The sequence below is a fragment of the Loxodonta africana genome, chromosome 5, assembly GCF_030014295.1.
Source record: "Loxodonta africana isolate mLoxAfr1 chromosome 5, mLoxAfr1.hap2, whole genome shotgun sequence".
Classification (NCBI taxonomy): Eukaryota; Metazoa; Chordata; class Mammalia; order Proboscidea; family Elephantidae; genus Loxodonta; species Loxodonta africana.
This window is the reverse complement of record NC_087346.1, coordinates 144,090,307-144,107,506: the sequence shown is the minus strand read 5'-3', so window position 1 is coordinate 144,107,506 and position 17,200 is coordinate 144,090,307. Positions and strand designations below refer to the sequence as shown.

At 37.6% G+C, this 17,200-nt stretch overlaps 2 protein-coding genes across 34 annotated transcripts in view; one reads left to right on the top strand and one right to left on the bottom strand.

Annotated features, from left to right (window-relative positions):
• NCAPG (non-SMC condensin I complex subunit G) overlaps nt 1-16,474 on the top strand; it is a 70,074-nt gene extending 53,600 nt beyond the window's left edge. For both annotated transcript variants that reach the window (XM_064286049.1, XM_064286048.1), the window contains exon 22: nt 107-16,474. In XM_064286049.1, the coding sequence (XP_064142119.1) occupies nt 107-129 (23 nt within the window). In that variant the 3' untranslated portion in view covers nt 130-16,474. The remainder of the gene's footprint in view (nt 1-106) is intronic.
• Nucleotides 1-17,200, bottom strand: part of LCORL (ligand dependent nuclear receptor corepressor like) — a 216,767-nt gene that overhangs the window by 2,053 nt on the left and 197,514 nt on the right. For 29 of the 32 annotated variants that reach the window (XM_023549744.2, XM_023549748.2, XM_064286012.1 and 26 more), the window contains one exon: nt 63-12,085. The exons of the other annotated variants lie outside the window; for them this stretch is intronic. In XM_023549744.2, coding sequence (XP_023405512.1) covers nt 11,985-12,085 — 101 coding nt within the window. In that variant the 3' untranslated portion in view covers nt 63-11,984. Of the gene's footprint in view, nt 1-62; nt 12,086-17,200 lie in introns of those variants that run through there. 32 annotated transcript variants of the gene reach the window in all.

Genomic DNA, 17,200 nt, shown 5'->3' with positions numbered 1-17,200 from the left:
TATCAACCTTGTAAAAGAAAATACAGTAGTTTTATCGTTTGGACCTCTAAACATCAGAGTACATAGTACTTATCATCCTGAAAGTAATGTTTTTTTTTTTTTTCAGCTCTTGCCTTCTTACAGAACTGAGTAAAAAGAACAGTGCCACGTGTAAGCCACGTACTTCAGAGATCACTCAGATACACTGAACAAAAAATTGCATATACGGATTACATTAGTAAACTTCAGAAAGGGCATTCCTTACTTAACCTGCTGAGCCTGGCAAGATTCAACCCCACAACTTGTCCTTTAGCCTACCAGTCTCCGAGCCACCTTGAAACAGGAAGAAGGAACTTCTGTTGAACGCCTGCTATGTTCAAGGCACTTTTCAAATCCATTATCTCGTTTAAATATTACAACAACCAAGCGAGGTTAGTATAACAAAAATAAATCCATTGCTGTTGTGTCAATTCCAACTTGAAGCGACCCTACGGGACAGAGAACTGCCCCATGGTTGGTTTACTTATCCTAATATATGATAAAAGTGAGTCTCAGTCAAGTACAAATATGCCCCAGTTACTGGGCTAGAATTGGAACACAAATCTGTTCTCACTTCAAAGCCTTTGCTCTTTCCCTTATACTTAACTAATTAGCTCTCCAATGAGATTATTAAGTTATCAGGAGTAAATGTAGTCTTGTCTTGATGGTAAAAAACTGTCAAGTTGTCCAGACTGCATGTTGGCCAGCTCAACAGAGGAACAAGTGTTGGCATCCACAGGGTATTTATTCTGGCTGCCTAAATCACAGAATTTCTGTATTTATGTAAAAGTTTGTAGCTTGTTTGGATTAATATCAGGTTGGACAGTTCTCTATTCAACATTATTGCCTAATGCACACCCTCTGTTCTGGTCAGACTTGTATCTTATTTCACAAACTCATTAAACACAATTCCTATCCATTTGTGTTGTTCCCACGTGGGAAAACTTACCCTCCACTTTGTTTAACCAACCCATATTTCAGGTCCTGACCCAAATCACACAATTTGGGTATCTCCACAGATTTCTGGGCTTCTAACTCCCCTTCGGGAGCCCTGGTGGTGCAGTGGTCTGGAGTTATGGCTGCTAACCAAAGGTTGGCAGTTTGAATCCACCAGCTGCTCTTTAGAAACCCTATGGGGCAGCTCTACTCTGTCCTATAGGGTCGCTCTGAGTTGGAATTGACTCGATGGCAATGGGTTTTTTTTTTGTTTTGTTTATTTAACTCCCCTTTACACTTAAAACTATTCTGGGTTGTCTGCTATTGTTTCGTGTGTGATAGTCTGGTAGCACCTACTGGACCTGAAGGGAAGGATGTTAATATTCTTAGCTCTGGAGACACATACGGTGCTGAATACACAGCAGCAGCTCAGTGAAAATTTGATGGACGTTTGTAAAAATCATGTAATGAAACATCTGGGACAGAGTGCTACTCTTCAGAATCACAGAAACGTGAGTCCGAAGGATAGTCAGTCCACCCCCCATGTAATGCACATGTACACGTGTAATTCCTTGTCTTAAATATTTATGGTAGCCAATTCACATCTTCAAATGTGAATCCTTACACTTAGGAATTGTATAGTTTTTCATACATCAGCTCATTTAACACTCAACTCTGTGGTTAGACTAAGTCGCTCCTCTGCTTTCTCCAACTTTAAGTCTAAAAATCTTATTTATATACTAACAAGGAAATGAGGTGTCTAGTACTTAAGTGACTTGTTAGAGTTAGTAAATGGCAACATCCAGACTCCAGTAGCATTTTTTCAGATCCCTTTTGCAGCTTCAGCCAATTGACTCATTTGCCATTCAACAAACCACAATGTTTTGCCGTATTTTAACACAGCTGTTGGAATCGACTTGATGGCAGTGAGTTTTTGTTTTGCTTTTTTTTTTATCATGTTCTCCCTAGGCTCCCAGGCAAACAGTGCCAGTTCCACTGAATGACATGGTTTCAACTATAACTATTATAGATAGTAGGTAAAATGACATAAACTACAAAGTAACTTAAAAGATTACTCATCAAAAGTAGCAATCACTTTAAAGAACCAAAACAGATGTGATTAATAAAAAATAGGAGTATATTTAAGTCTCAGCTTGATGTGTGACAGATGAAAAAAAGATCCAAAACAATATTTTCATTCATATCAGAAATCTTAACTGATTTTAGAAAAAAAGTTTTAATTGGTTACAATTATTAGATTGATGGCCTCAGGGACTTCAAGTTTTGGTCTTTGAGTAGGCAAAGCTCAGATAAAGCAGTAATGTTTTTCCTTCCTTTGAGGACTACTTAGTCTTCATATTTTTATTTATGCATAAGGCCATACACATGTATAGAAAGTAAGTACTATTTTGTTTTAAAAAAGAACTAAGCTTTACTAGTAACGTACAGACTGTGTTTAATTCATAAGTATATATACAGTTAAAAAGAACAAGTAGGTGTGCAGTCACGGTTTGGGCACTGCTGATCCACCAAGTACCATGGATAGAGGAGTACAGTCAGCCTATGAGGTGCTGGAACCAGAGACCTTAGAACATTAAAGCTACAAGAGATTTATTTATTTTTTAACAGAGAAACTAAGTTACAGAAAAATAGAACGCTTTCTTTCCAGTGTCCTAAAGCCAGATATATCTGGAGCATTGTAAGAACCTTGCTAGTACTTACCAGAGCACTTTTTGTTTCCCTTTTCAATACCAGAGTCAATTAAATGATTTTACAATCATTTATTGAGCGCTCATTAGAAAAGCACTTTTGGGACACAAAGACGAGGAAGACATGCTCCATGTTCTCAGAGTTTGCAGTCTAGAGGGAGTGTTTATAAACATTCCTTTCTATTTCAAAATTAAAATTTTGACTAAGTAGGTTTGATGTCAGGAATTTGTGCTGTAATCAGACACATTTGAACCAAGTGAAGGATTAGTAACTGTTCAACTCGATGTAATTTTTAAGTGTTTTTTTTTGCTTGAAACTAGGTAAAATTAAATCAATCAGTACAAATGTTATACAAGGAAAAGTCACTGCTCCTAGTCCCTCTTCTAAGGGCAACTCTTGTTACCAATTTCTTGTGTATTCTTCCAGATAGTCTCTTCATAATGAAGTATAGAAATATTTGTTTCAACATCCCTTTACCCCCTACATCATTCTATAGTTATGTATTTGCTTTCGAAAAATATATACTTCGGAGATTGTTTCGTATCTGTATAATACAAAAACTTAGTTCCTTTAACAGCTACATAGAATTCCACTCTGGGTACATCAAGAATTTATTTCACCAATCAGTCCTCAACTGATATTTGGGCTGTTCTAATCTTTTGCTTAAAATAGCAACAATGCATTCAGTATTCTTGTATGTGTGTCCTTAAGTATATGTGCAAGTATAAGGTTGATTTCTAGGTGTGGAATAGCTGGATCAAAGGGTGTGTGCTTTTAAATTTTGGTATGTCCTTCATAGTATACCAATGTACGCTCTGACCAAGAACGTATGAAAATGTCTTTCCTCACACTTTTACCAATAATATGTAATAAAACTTAGGGATCCCTGAAAATCAGATAGGCTAAAAAGTGGAATGTCACTGTTTTAATTTGCATTTCTTTTATGAGGAAGATTAAGCGTACTTTCACATTTTAGAAGTCATTTGTATCTCCTTTTGGGTCCTTTGCCAATGGGGATAATGACCTTTTTTAATTGTTGTGTAGTTGTTAAGAAAATTAATCCTTTGTTACAATCCCTCCTCCTCCTCCTCTCTCCCCCTAATTTGTTTTCTATCTCTTTATGGCTATTTTGGAGCCCCTGTGGCTCAGTGGTTAAGAGCTACGGGTGCTAACCAAAAGGTCTGCAGTTCAAATCCACCAGCTGCTCCTTGGAAACCCTATGGGGTGGTTCTACTCTGTCCTGTACAGTTGCTATACAGTCTGTATGCTGAGCAAATAATCTGAGAAGCTGGATTATATGAAGAAGAATGGGGCATAAAGAATGCTGCTTCAAAGGGAGGACAGCAGGACTATGTCTCCGGTACTTTGGACATGTTATCAGGAGGGACCAGTCACTGGAGAAGGACTTTGGACATGTTATCAGGAGGGACCAGTCACTGGAGAAGGACTTAGGCTTGGTCGCTTGGTAGAGGGTCTCTGCAACAAAAAGGAAGACCCTCAATGAGATGGACTGACACAGTGACTGCAACAATGGGCTGAAACCCAGCAATAGTTGCCCAGGACTGAGCAGTGTTTTGTTCTGTCGTATACAGGGTCACTATGAGTCGGAACTGACTGGACAGCACCTAGCAACAGCAATGCAGGGCCTATGCTCTACTACCATATTTAAAAAAAAACAAAAAAATTTGTTGCCATCGAGTCGATTCTGACTCGTGGCAACACTATAGGACAGGTAGAACTGCCCCATAGGGTTTCCAAGGAGCAGCTGGTGGATTCAAACTGCCGACCTTTTGGTTAGTAACCAAGCTCTTGGGTTGTTTTAATTCAGTCATGACCCCACCTTCATGTTAATACCTATTTACTTCTTCAAAATACATGTGAGATAAGTGGAAAAGTGTCTGGTTTACAGGTTTCAGACACAAAGTTATCCCTAAGGGCTAGTAGCCATGACCCCACCCAAAAGAGCTGTACAGCATGAAGCTTCCTCGTAGCATCATAGCATTTATCTAAATAAGGAGCTTCTGCTCATCTCTTTCAGCTTCAGGGGGAAAAAGGGGGGGGGGCATAGAATTCTTTTTGAGCTACTGTTAAGAGTATTCTTTAGGTCAAGGGTTTCAGGGAGCACAAATTCATCTTTTCAAAGGGAGAAAGAAGTCAGCTGCTTGCATAAATTGGATTTTGGTATAGAATTTGGAATTTGAACAGTTACTATAATGTACCCAACATCATCAAATTTGAATTCGTCAATTTAACTACAAGGTCTGGATGACTGGTTACTTCCACCACAGAATACCTCTGGAAATGGTGTCTTCCAGTTTTAACTCAGTAAAAATGTACTGAATACCTACTGTGGTTCAGCACTACCCTTGAGTCTGCTATCTCCATGAACCTACCCATATATTGTGATAGGGTTGTTAAATGCACAGGTCTAGATCAGAGAACCTTCACAATGTGGACAATTGTATTCCCATGTTTCTGATGTGTAAGTTATAAAAAGGAAGAGTGATTCGTCTATTGGACTCTTTGATATTGATGGTGCTGAGGCTCCAGGAGTCTTTATATGGAGAGAGGACCTTCGTGCCACAAAGCAGGGTTTGAGTTCTAAGGGGAGTTGGCATGTATTCATCAACCAGGTCCGGTGGTAGCTTCGGTCAGAACTCTTCCCTCAGTAGCCAAGCAGTACCTAACTAATACACTAGGAATTAAACAAAGCGTGATGGTGTCTGTTCTCAAGAATTCTGTAGCTTAGTAATGGGGCAGGGGGAGAAGGTATACATAAATTACTGAGCTAAAAAAGCAGCATGTGATAGAGAGTAACTGAGAACTAACGGATTACAGAGAGACTAATCACAGCAGAATGAGAGGCTCAAGAGAATATTTAAAATATTCAGGGATGAGGATTTTAGTAAGCTGGGGCAGAGGAGGTGTTGTAGAACCTGAGTTCCGATCTTGAATCCAACCACTGACCAGCTGGATGCATGTTCCTTAAGCTCTCTTAGCTCCAATTTTTTATTTACCTGGAAAATGAAGACAGTGAAAACACCCACCTCATTATGATAATGTGATTATTAAATGAGTTTACGTAAAGCACTTGGTATAGGGACTACATATAAAATTCTTGGTCTGCTGATACATTGTTAAGAGTCAATAAATGTGAGTTAATGCTAGTACTCATACAAAAAATAAAAAGGTACATGAGTTTTTATTAGGAATAAAAATGGTTGTCTATCTGTATGGTTTGTTTCTGCAGTGTCCACCATATAAGAGATTGTTAAATGAGAGAATTTAAGTCAGAATTTTCTTCTAACTTGCTTTTAATTATCCAGTGTGATTATGTGGAGAAGCAGCAGAACATGGTGATTAAGAACAAGACTTTGAAATAAGATAATGTTCGATTACAACTCTAGATTTCTAACTTATTTGGAACAATTTTAGGAAAATTCCTTTTTTTTTTTTTTTCAATATAAAGATGATACAGAGATTAGCACACTGGTGCAGGGTAGGTGCTTCATAACAAGTAAGTGCTATTATAACTATTAGAGAAAACCACGGTAGTCAAGAATTCACACAAGAACATGTAGAGTGGAAAAATGTTTTTATAACTGAGAAATCCGGTATCTACTTGAGTTTTTAGTTGAATGGGAAATAAAAGTAATTATAATCAGATCAAGGGGACAAAACCAATCCTCTTAGAAATCAATGAACACAGTCTGTTCTGCAAAACAATTTAGAAGACATCCATGACCATGTAGGATCCGAAAGACTTCCCCTGCATTTAATGAACTTGTATATTAATACAACAAAACTGTACCTGTAACAGTGTCTTAAATATAATAAGCATTCAAATATCCAACAAATACATAAATGTGACTCAGCCACCTTTAAAAAATGATTTAAAAAAGGAAATTTCACTACTAACTTAATGTGAAGTTAAAAGCAATTAGCAAGCTGTTGCTCTATAATAACGCCAATAAATTAACAGTAAAGAAGGCAGAAGCTGACATGACTTAAGATGTTTTGGACTCTGTTCTCACCTGCCTTCTCAGAATCTTATCATCAATGCTCATAACCAATAATTCCTGCTCCCCTTCCCCTCTGATATACCATCTGTGGTAGACTGATTGCATTAATAGCCCCAATTCTTTACTCATCCCTATATTCAGTCTCTTCATTGTGTAATTTTGTGGTGTCTTCCCATTCTGCCTCACCCATGTGATGTGGTCTGGCCAAATGAGATGTCAGCAAATATGATGCAAGCTGAAGCTTGATAAATGGTTTGGACATTTCCACTTACTGAAACTTCTGCCTTTGCCATGAGAACATGCCTGGGCTAGTCTGCTGGATAGATGGGAGACACGTGGAGCACATATCTGAAAGGCGGCTAATAAGAAGACATGTGAGGGAGCCCAGTCAAGATCAGAAGAACCTCCCAGTCTAATTTGCCAGCCCACAGACCCATGAGCAAAATAAATGTTTATTTTTTTAAGCCACTGAGTTTTGGGATGGTTTGTAATATAGCACTATTGTGGCAGTAGATAACCATCTCTTCTCAACTGGATCCTTTCCATGGTGTTTAAACAAGTCAAAGAATGTCTCTCATTCTTTAACAAACAAATAAAAAAGAAAACTTTATTCAATCACTCATTTTCCCCAAGTTAACACTTTTAGAGACAGACTAAAGAGTTATCCTAAAATCACTCTCCATTTTCTTACCTTCTTATTCTTGAACCTACTTCCATTTGGCTTCCAGTCCTTTGTCCTTTCACTCCACAAAAACAGCGCTTAATAAAGTCACCAATGACCCTCACATTGATAAATTTAATAAGCAATCTTTCGTTCTCAAATTTCTTGTCCTCTTAGGGACATTCAACTCTGGTAGCCATTCCTTCTTTCTTGAAAGTCAACTTCTCTTAGCTTTTGAAACGAAACACATTGCTGGCTTTCCTTTTGTCTCGGTTATCAGTCACTTCCACTGCAGGGCACCTTACACTACCTGGCCAATAACTGTTGGAATTTCTCCAGGTTGAGTCACAGGTCTTCTTTTCTTCTTATTCTACACTCTCTCTTTAGGAGTTCTCATCCATACTCACAGTTTGGGTCATCAGTGATATCCTAGATAACTCTACCCACAGCTTACATGTTACTTTTTCAGAGAGGGTTTTCCCAACTACTTAAAGTAGTTCCCTCTCTAAACTCCTAATTGTCCAATTTCATTAAGACAATTTATTACTGCTTCATGTTTTCTATTTTGTTTCTCCCTCCCACTGAAATACAAGCTTGATGGAAGTAGAGAACCTTGTTGGTCTCGTTCAGTACTTTATTTCTAGCACTGGTATTAGACCTAGCAATAGCTGAAGATTGATAAATGTTTGCTGAAAGATTTCATCTGGCATTGCTGCTTCTGGCCATGAAGGAGTAACAGAAACCAGATTTACAACTCACCTTAAATAAGACAGAAAGAAAGGAGGGAAGAAAAAAAGGGGGCGGGGAGAGGGAGGAAGGGAAGGAGGATCATTTTAAGAATCTGAATGGCAGGAAGTGCAGTGATCACCGAAAGAAGGGAAACAAATTGGTCTGGCTTACTTCTGGAGAGTTTTTAGGCTGCAACACAGGGAGGGGAATTCAAACAGAGATCAGAAGTTTTCCTGAATTGAGGACACAGAGTTTGGAGTTCAGGGAGACCAAAGTGACCACAATTTGTGGGGCAGAGTACAGGAGAGGAGAGAGTTTCCAAGAGACAGTTTCTGAGAATGAGAGATCCCCTAGAGTCTAGCGATGAATACTGGTAAGTTTGAATACTTCCTAACACTGTGAAAAGGGCTACTGAAAAGGACCAGGCAGATAATCCCTGGCTATTACATCAGGCTGGATATAGTTGTGTTCCCACTAGCCAAAATGAAAAGACCTCCTAACAAATGGGGCACTGTGTAGAGCTCTCAGGTGTGTATTGATATTGCTTCATAGCCCATTGCTATTGAGTCGATTCTGACTCATAGCAACCTTATAGGACAGAGTAGAACTGCCCCATAGGGTTTCCAAGGAGATGCTAGTGGATCTGAACTGCTGACCTTTTGATTAACAGCCAAGCTCTTAACCACTGCACCACCAAATTAGCCCTAAAGAGGTTTTCCCAACCCTGGCACTATTAACATTTTGGGCTAGATAATTTTTTGTTGTGGGAGGCTATCTATGCATTGTAGATTGTTTAGCTGCATCCCTGGTCTCTACCCACTAGATGCCCATGGCACCCAAGTTATGACAATCGAAAATGCCTTCCGACTCTGCCAAATATCCTTGGGGTGGGGGAAGGCAAAATTATCTCCGATTGAGAACCACCATCTTAGACTACAGGCTGTTCTGGTGTGCCTAAAAAAACAAGCCAAATGTTTCTGAGTAACTTAACTGTGTTGCAGAACAAAGCCCCAAAATATTTAAAACATAACCCCTCCCCTGACACACCCCAACACTCAACAACATAAAATTCACAATGTCTGGCATCTAATCCAAAATTACCGGGAATGCAAAAACATGAAAATATGGCCCATAATAAGGATAAAAATAAATCAATAGAAATCGACAAAGTAATAACAGATGACAGAATTGGCAGACAAGGCTGTTAAAACAGGTATTTTATGTAAACTCCATATGTTCCAGAAATTGGGGAAAGCATGAGCATGATGAGGAGAAATATGGTAGATATACAGAAGACTCAATTTGACTTCTGGAGTCAAAAATATATAACTATATAAAGAAAAATATCCTGTATGGGATTAACAGCAGATTAGACACCAGCAAAGAAAAATTTAATGAGCTTAAAAACATAGTAACTATCCAAAATGAATCAAAGAGGAAAAAAAATTAACAAAAATGAACAGAGTGTCAGTGATCTGTGGCACAAAATACTTGTGACTGGAATCCCAGGAGAGAAAATAGAAACATATTTGAAGAAACAATGACTGAGAAATATCCAAATGTGATGAACACTAAAAACTCACATACCCCAAGCAGAAGAAACATGAAGGAAACCATGCCAAGGCACTTTCATTATCAAATTACTGAAAACCAGCAATAAAGAGAAAGTCTTAAAAGCAGCCAGAGGAAAAAAAGACACATTGCATACAGAGGAACAATGATAAGAATAACAGCAGACTTCTCATCAGAAACAATGTAAGCTAGAAGACCGTGAAGCAATGTCTTTCAAGTACTAAAAGAAAAAAAAAAACAAAAAATTGGTCAAAGTTGAATTCAATACTAAGCAAAAATATCTTTCAAAAACAAAAGTGAAATAAAGACTTTTTCAGACATACGAAGGCAAGGCTGAGTTAATTAACTGCAGACCTAAACTACAAGAAATGCTGGAAGTTACTTAGGAAGAAGGAAGATTATTGGATCTTTATAACAAAAATAAAGAGCACCAGGAATAGTAAATTTGTGTGAAAAATGTTTATTATTTTAAAAATATCTTTGAAAGATAACTGACATACTGAGAACTTATCAGATTTGTGTAATTATTTAAGCAATGTCTATGTCTCCAAATAATCTTGACTCATGAGGGCAGGAACCATATCTATTTTTGTCCACCATTATACCCCATGTGTCTAGCATACTGCCAGACACATAGGAGACAATTTTTTTTGAATGAATAAATTAATGGAATCTATAGAAACAAGCTTCTAAAATCTAGCTTTCTATGTTTGTAAAGCACAGAAAGTAGCAGTTTTCCAGGTTGCCGGGAACTGGAGGGAAGAAAATGCCAAGATGCTAATTAAAATGCAACAAACAAAAAAACCTAGCAGGATGAAACTGTCAGATACCTGCCCAGTCTTGTCTTCCCATTAAACCGTAGGTGAATTCAGTAGGCTTACTATAACGATAGTCACGAGAATCCTCAGCTCCACTATAAAGAGAAAAATTTACTGCCTGGGAAAAATGAGAGAGAGAGGGAGAAAGGCAGCCATGAAAGCTGAACTGAGAATTTTGTATTCCCAAGTGAAGAAATAGAAAAGGAAGAAAAGAGGGGAGAGAAGGGATGAACACTTAGACCCTGAGGCAGGAACGTATCATGATACGAAGCACTGAAATCAATCTCTAACAGGTAGTAGCAGCTGGTTGAGGAGAAGGGTGACCCTTGAACTTACCTCAGATAAAATAAAAGCAGGCTTGGACGCTGCAGGGCCATTCAATAAAGATTTACAAAACAAAACCATATTGGCACTCATGGCTCTTCCAGCACCACTCTGCTGGATAATAAAACAGGTCTTGTCCCATAAAAACAAAACACTAACATGTCAGAAAGCATAAGAAATATACTGTACTGTGCGGGGAAGGGAGGGAACGGATGGGAAGTTGGGGATGAATGGGATAGAATGATTTCAATCAATTAAATGAAATTTCCATGGCATTTTCCCCCCTAGCCACGCTATATTAAAATTCTAAGGATTTAAAGCAGGGTTGGCAAAGTTCTTCTGCAAAAGGCCAGAGAGTAAATATTTTAGGCTTTGCAGGTCAAGTGGCCTCTGTTGCAACTACTCAATTTGGTATTCGGTTACTCTAGCACAAAAACAGCCATGGATAATATGCAGAAGAGTGAGCATGGCTGTGTTGCAATAAAACTTTATTTACACAACCAGGCCCTGGGCTGGACTCCCAGATTTAGAAAATTAATCCTATGCTTGAAAATAGTTCTGTACTCCATATCCACTAGTATGGACAATCAGCCAGATTATCTTTTCTCAAGTTACACTAATTATATGTTGCCAAAGCAAAAACAACTTGGCATATCTTTTAGATAACCTCTTTGAGTTCCACTATAGGTAATATCTAATACAATGTCTGGCAAATCACAATTCAGTGATTGTTAAATAAGTTGAATGGTTTTCTATAAAAAACATGGGGCAATTAGTCGGAAAGCAGAATATCCTGAAAATTCAGTAATGGTTGAAACAGCAATGGGATATAAAATATTCAAGAAAAATTTTAAGAAAAAATATCAACACACTGGATTATCAAAGTAGCTGCTTTATATTTTAATAAAGTATTGTGGCAAAAGTTAGAAACACTTCAAAACTTAAAACTCTTGCTTTACTCAGTTTATCAGAGAATTATGATGGGGTAAAAAAAAAAAAAACAACCAAAACCTGACCGTAAACAAAAGGTGTATTAATTAAAAATTCCTAATTGTATTAGAATACTTTAAACAGAGTCAAAGTAATAATTTTACTTACGGCATTGGCAATTAGCAAAGCGGCAATATGAAGCCCATATAAAAAAGAATGTGTTGATGAACTGATTAGTTTTTATATTAAAATATCTACTTCATTTCATCCAGTTCTCACCAAATGAAGACTATGAACATGCACTTGCGAAGACACTGATCTCACATATTTCCCCAAATTCACAGTAAATATTTTCTCATTATGACCTGTAATACAGAGAGTAAAGCCTCCTGAGCTGACTCCTTCCACAGCTGTTCTTAGCTCAACATGAAAGAAATTCTAATATACAGACCAAACAGAATGAAATCATCTTTGGCTTCAAGGTGTATACCACAGTGTTCTCTTATGTGTTAATAAAGCACTTAAAATTTAATTTAAATTACCCTAACTTAATTTATATACAACTGGGCAACTATAACGAGGAACAATATAAATTAATTTCTCTATTTACAGCCATTACATTCTCTCTAGGACTATCACAGTAAAACACAGAGAAACCCTTGCAGGAAGCTATGGAGAGCGGTGTTTCTCAATCACGCTCCCCAAACTATATCCTGCGGGATACTAACAGTTTAAACGGTAAGGCCTGGGGAATGTGACTGAACGTGCTAAGGGGCGCTGTGACTCCAGAACAGGAGAAAGAACTGCGCATTGCCCAACCATATCTGACCACTGAACCCTTTGCACACAGAGCATCTTGGGGGACTAGCAGTCCTTGGAATACATCTTTGGAAATGTTTGTGTACCGGAAATGTTTCTCTATCAAAATGTAATTTGGAAAATCATTCACTTTTAGTTTTTCCATTAATGATAACGATGACTTTTGAACAACGGCACATGAAGACGCTCTTTAAATACTGCATTAAAATGCTCAAGGACAGCCTGTGCCCAGGGCTGTCTCAATCATACAATTTTAAAAGAACACGTTAAGTTAGGACTCAGAAAGTGTAGTAAAATGTTCAAAGCAGGATCAGAGGAGGATGCATTGCTGTTATACCAGCTAGTTGGAAACCACCCATCAGTTATAAACCTGTGTGAAAATCAGAATCCGGAATGGAAAAAAAATGAATGTATATATTCAGTCATTTCTGCAGATAGAGTTCAAAACAGGAGAAGCTGCTAAACTGAACTGTTTTCAGTCATCTCAGAATCCAATTCAAGCATCTACTTACATTTCTGAATTTTTATGGGAAAATTAAAAAATGCCTTAGGATGAATACTGCTAGTATAAATGCTTCAAGTTCATAGTAGGGTATTTTTAGTCTTAAAAACTTCTGAGATGTTCAAATTCAGCTTGTTTACATCCAGATATTTATCAATTAGAAAAAGGCACATATTACATATTTGTTTTGGGAACTCAAGATATGGACATTAAAAAGGCTATATGATTATTTTCAATAGCCACCCTTCATTTTGGGACATTATCACCTCAAAAATCATCTCCTGTGACTGGTTATTCACACACCCCATCTTGCCCCCAAAACTATACTGTGTGCTACTGTTTGAAAGTCTTTTTAAATTCCACTATTCACAAAATAAAGGATATATTCCTGGCTTGATCTTTGTCCTTCTGTTCTACCCTCTCGGTCACCCGAAAACCAAACGAAACCAATTGCTGTCGAGTCAATTTTGGCTCATAGTCACCTTATACGACAGAGTACAATTGCCCCATATGGTTTCCAAGGCTGTAATCTTTATGGAAGCAGACCGCCACGTCTTTCTCCTGAGGAGCGGCTGCTGGGTTTGAACTGCTGTCCTTTGGTTAGTAGCCCAGCACTCAACCACTGCACCACCAAAGCTCAACTACTTTAAAATGCAAGGGTCCACCTTACAACCTGGCAGCTGAGATAAAACCAAACAGCTGTGAAGTCATGTATCTCTCAAGACAGCTCTTACCCATTCTCCACAAGTATTTTAAGCCTCATCTACATTCCTCAATCCCACCACATTATTTGCTTCATAGAAAACCTAACAAAACAAACAAGACAAAAAAAAAACAAAAAAAAACAAAACTATAATATCCTCTACATTCTGCCCATGAATTTATAAACTCATTGCATCCCAGCATATTTTCCCCACTTCCTTCATGTTCTAAGAGAGACGTGACCAAGGCTACCCTTTCTAATAATGGCCCAGATGCTATCCTCAGTAACCAACTCAGGAGCTTCACTCCATTTCCACTGCTCCCATCTCGTTTTCGTATCTTCAGCCTTTCATTCTCCACTGGTTTCTTTCCTCTGGCATCTAAACAACTTTTTTGTTTTTAAACACCTGCCTTCAACCCCAAGTCTTCCTTCAGCTACTTCTCTAGGAGTGCTCTCTTATATCTCACTGAATGCTGCCCCCATCTGCCCAGATACTCAAGCCAAAAACCTGGACCTTACCCTTTACTTCTCTGCTCTTGAAGACATAAAGATTCTGTTCCATCCATCTCTCTCGAATTTATCTATTCTTCTCCGCCTTTACTGTCACTACCCACCCAGTGGGCTCTGTGGAAGAAAGGTCGGCGATCTACTTTGGTAAGGATTACAGCCAAGAAAACCCTATGGAGAAGATCTTCTAAGTAACACACGGTTGACAGCTTGACGACACCTAACAACAACATTAGGGATCAAGACACTTTTTCATTAACTGACGTTAACCTCACAATTTAGGGTAGGCTTCCCTCAGTAGCTTTTTGTTTCACCATTCTACTGCATCCCCCCATCCATGATTCCTATTTTATGCCTCAGCTTTAGTGAACTTAACTACAGTGAAATTACTCAGGGTAACCAACAAGCCATGCTCTCTTTCGTCCCACAGGTTTTCCACACGTAGTTTGTTCTGCCTGAAACATTTCCTTCTTGACTTCTCATAGCCTTGAATACTTCAAGCCTCAGTGTAGATGTGACTACACAGGAAACCGTGCTTAGCTCCCTGGATCTGGGTTGTTTCTCTCACATGCTCCTACAGTCCAACTGTTGCTCCTACCAGAGCACAGAGCACTCATCTGTCTACTAGGATTGCCGATTCATTCTTCTCTCCTCCTGAGATTATAAGCTCCGTAAAAGCAGAAGCCATGACTTTAATCCTTCTCTCTCATGGTACACATTTAAAGCATAAAACACACTGTATTTAGTGAAGAAATAAACAATGTAGGCCTTGTTTTCTCACGTAAATGGAAAGGGAGCTTTCTGAGCCTTGCACAGTAGGCGTTCATTAAGGATTTGTTGAATTATGACTACAATGATCTAGAATGACATTTCTTCTCCCTCCTCTCCCTGTCTATACCTGATACATGCAGTGCACATGTGGCGAAGTATAAATTTTAAAACTCCCCTGTATTAAATTATATCTGGATAGTTCATGTCAAAATGTACAAAAACAAGACATTCATGGTTTTTCATCAATAGAAATATTTCATAATTCACTATACACATTGCCTTAAAATTTTTCTACAAAAGTCCTGTTGTTAAAAGTTTCCCTCAAGTCTTCAGCCACCAATTAGTCTATGAAGAAGAAACACATGTAAAACTAATAATGAATTTTAGCATCACTTCCAAAAAAGGCAAAAAGAAGTATGGAATATCAAGAATAATGAGGGGGGGGGACACTTTAAGAAAACATTTAAAAACCAGATAAATATACCAAATGTGGCTATAAATACAACTTTGTTAGAAAAAAAAATCCTTGTTGATTAAAAAAAAGAATATTAAAAAATAGAGAAGGAAAGTTATCAGTAAAAGACAAATAAAATTTTAATCAGAACAGGAAATAGTACTAGTAGTTTAAAAAATGAAAAAAGGGTAGATGAAAAATGACTCAATATGATACTAAAAATTTTTAAAATATCCCCAAAGTATTTTGAAATTAATTTGAAAAAGCAATAATAAGACATCTCCCATTTTACTTTTCTAGGATGATGTATTTATAGGGTGACGAATCATATTAAAATAAATTGTATACTTGTTCCTTAGGAATAACAACGGTTAAGAAGCTGGAAAGACAAAATACGGTTCTGTTGTGAAACAAATTAATACAAACTACCTTTGCTAAACTGTAACAAGCATGAAATGAGGATGGTAGAGAGAATTAAAAATGAAACTTTACACCTGACTCTCCACTTACAAAAGTCTTTTAAAGGAAGTGTGGGTATCTCTAGGTGAATTATCAGTTGCTTTTTTTGTAGTTGCTATTTTTAATCAGTACCAAATTATTTACTCTTCTTTTCTTTCTGACAGAATATTACGTTATTTTTGTTACAATGTTATCCTGAGGGCAAGAGACAAAGGACACTCTTTTCAGTTTTGATTCATCTTTCAATGAGACTACTTTGACCACCTTTATAATTGAGCATTAGATATTACTTAAGTGGGTATTTTGAATTATTCGGTTAAATAATTAACTTTGGGGGGCCACAGTAATTTAACCTATCAAAACTCTAGAGTTTCATTACTGCTTTTAATATTTTAATAAAAGACCCAATACTATTGGTTTTAGCCTTTAAAAAAGGTAAAAAGTAACAAAAATAAAACCAGTAACACCCTAATTCCTCCCCCCCACAAAAATAAGCTTCCCTAAAATGTACAGTGTAATAATGAAACCATATGATAAAATATCCTTCAATTTCTGAATGTAACCCTTCATGCCAGGGAAGCATCAGTCAGTACTAGCACACCCCTGAACACCCTGCATCGTCTAGCACTTGTTACCAGAGGTGGAGACGGCCACACTGGCAGCTGCGGTGCTGGTGTACCATTTTTGCTAGGCTCTGAGGATGAGTCTCCCTGAGGCAGCAAGGTCTCCTCAGCACGAAAGGTCAGTGTAACTGAGTAAAGCACGCAACTACTTCCTAATTTCAGCCGGCATTCTGAATTAAAGATTACCTTAACAATTACCTGTATATGACTCTTTCTCCTTTGTTAGGCTATGTGTGGCAAGGAATCCTTGTCTTTTATCACTGGAAACTAATTCAATGTCTAATACAAAAAACAGTACTCAACCAGTTTGTTGATATATTGAGAAAAACATATTGTTCCCGTGACACCTTTCAAATAACCTGCGTCCTAAAGTCCTCCCAGAAGCAGCACCAAAGGGCATAACAGCATAATGGTCAACGTGAGACTGAGATCCTAGGCCTATCCCATATGATGATCTTTATCAACTTGGTCTTTACTTCTTTTACATGGTTTTATTGTTGTTATTTATTACATTGTCAAGAGTATAAATGTATTTTAGCCTATAGTTTAGTAGCAAATTTTTAGTTAATTACTGGACATATTTATCTGTCAGAGTCAAATTGTTTTTTTAAGTTAGATCTATCAAATTCAAAAGCAGAGAAT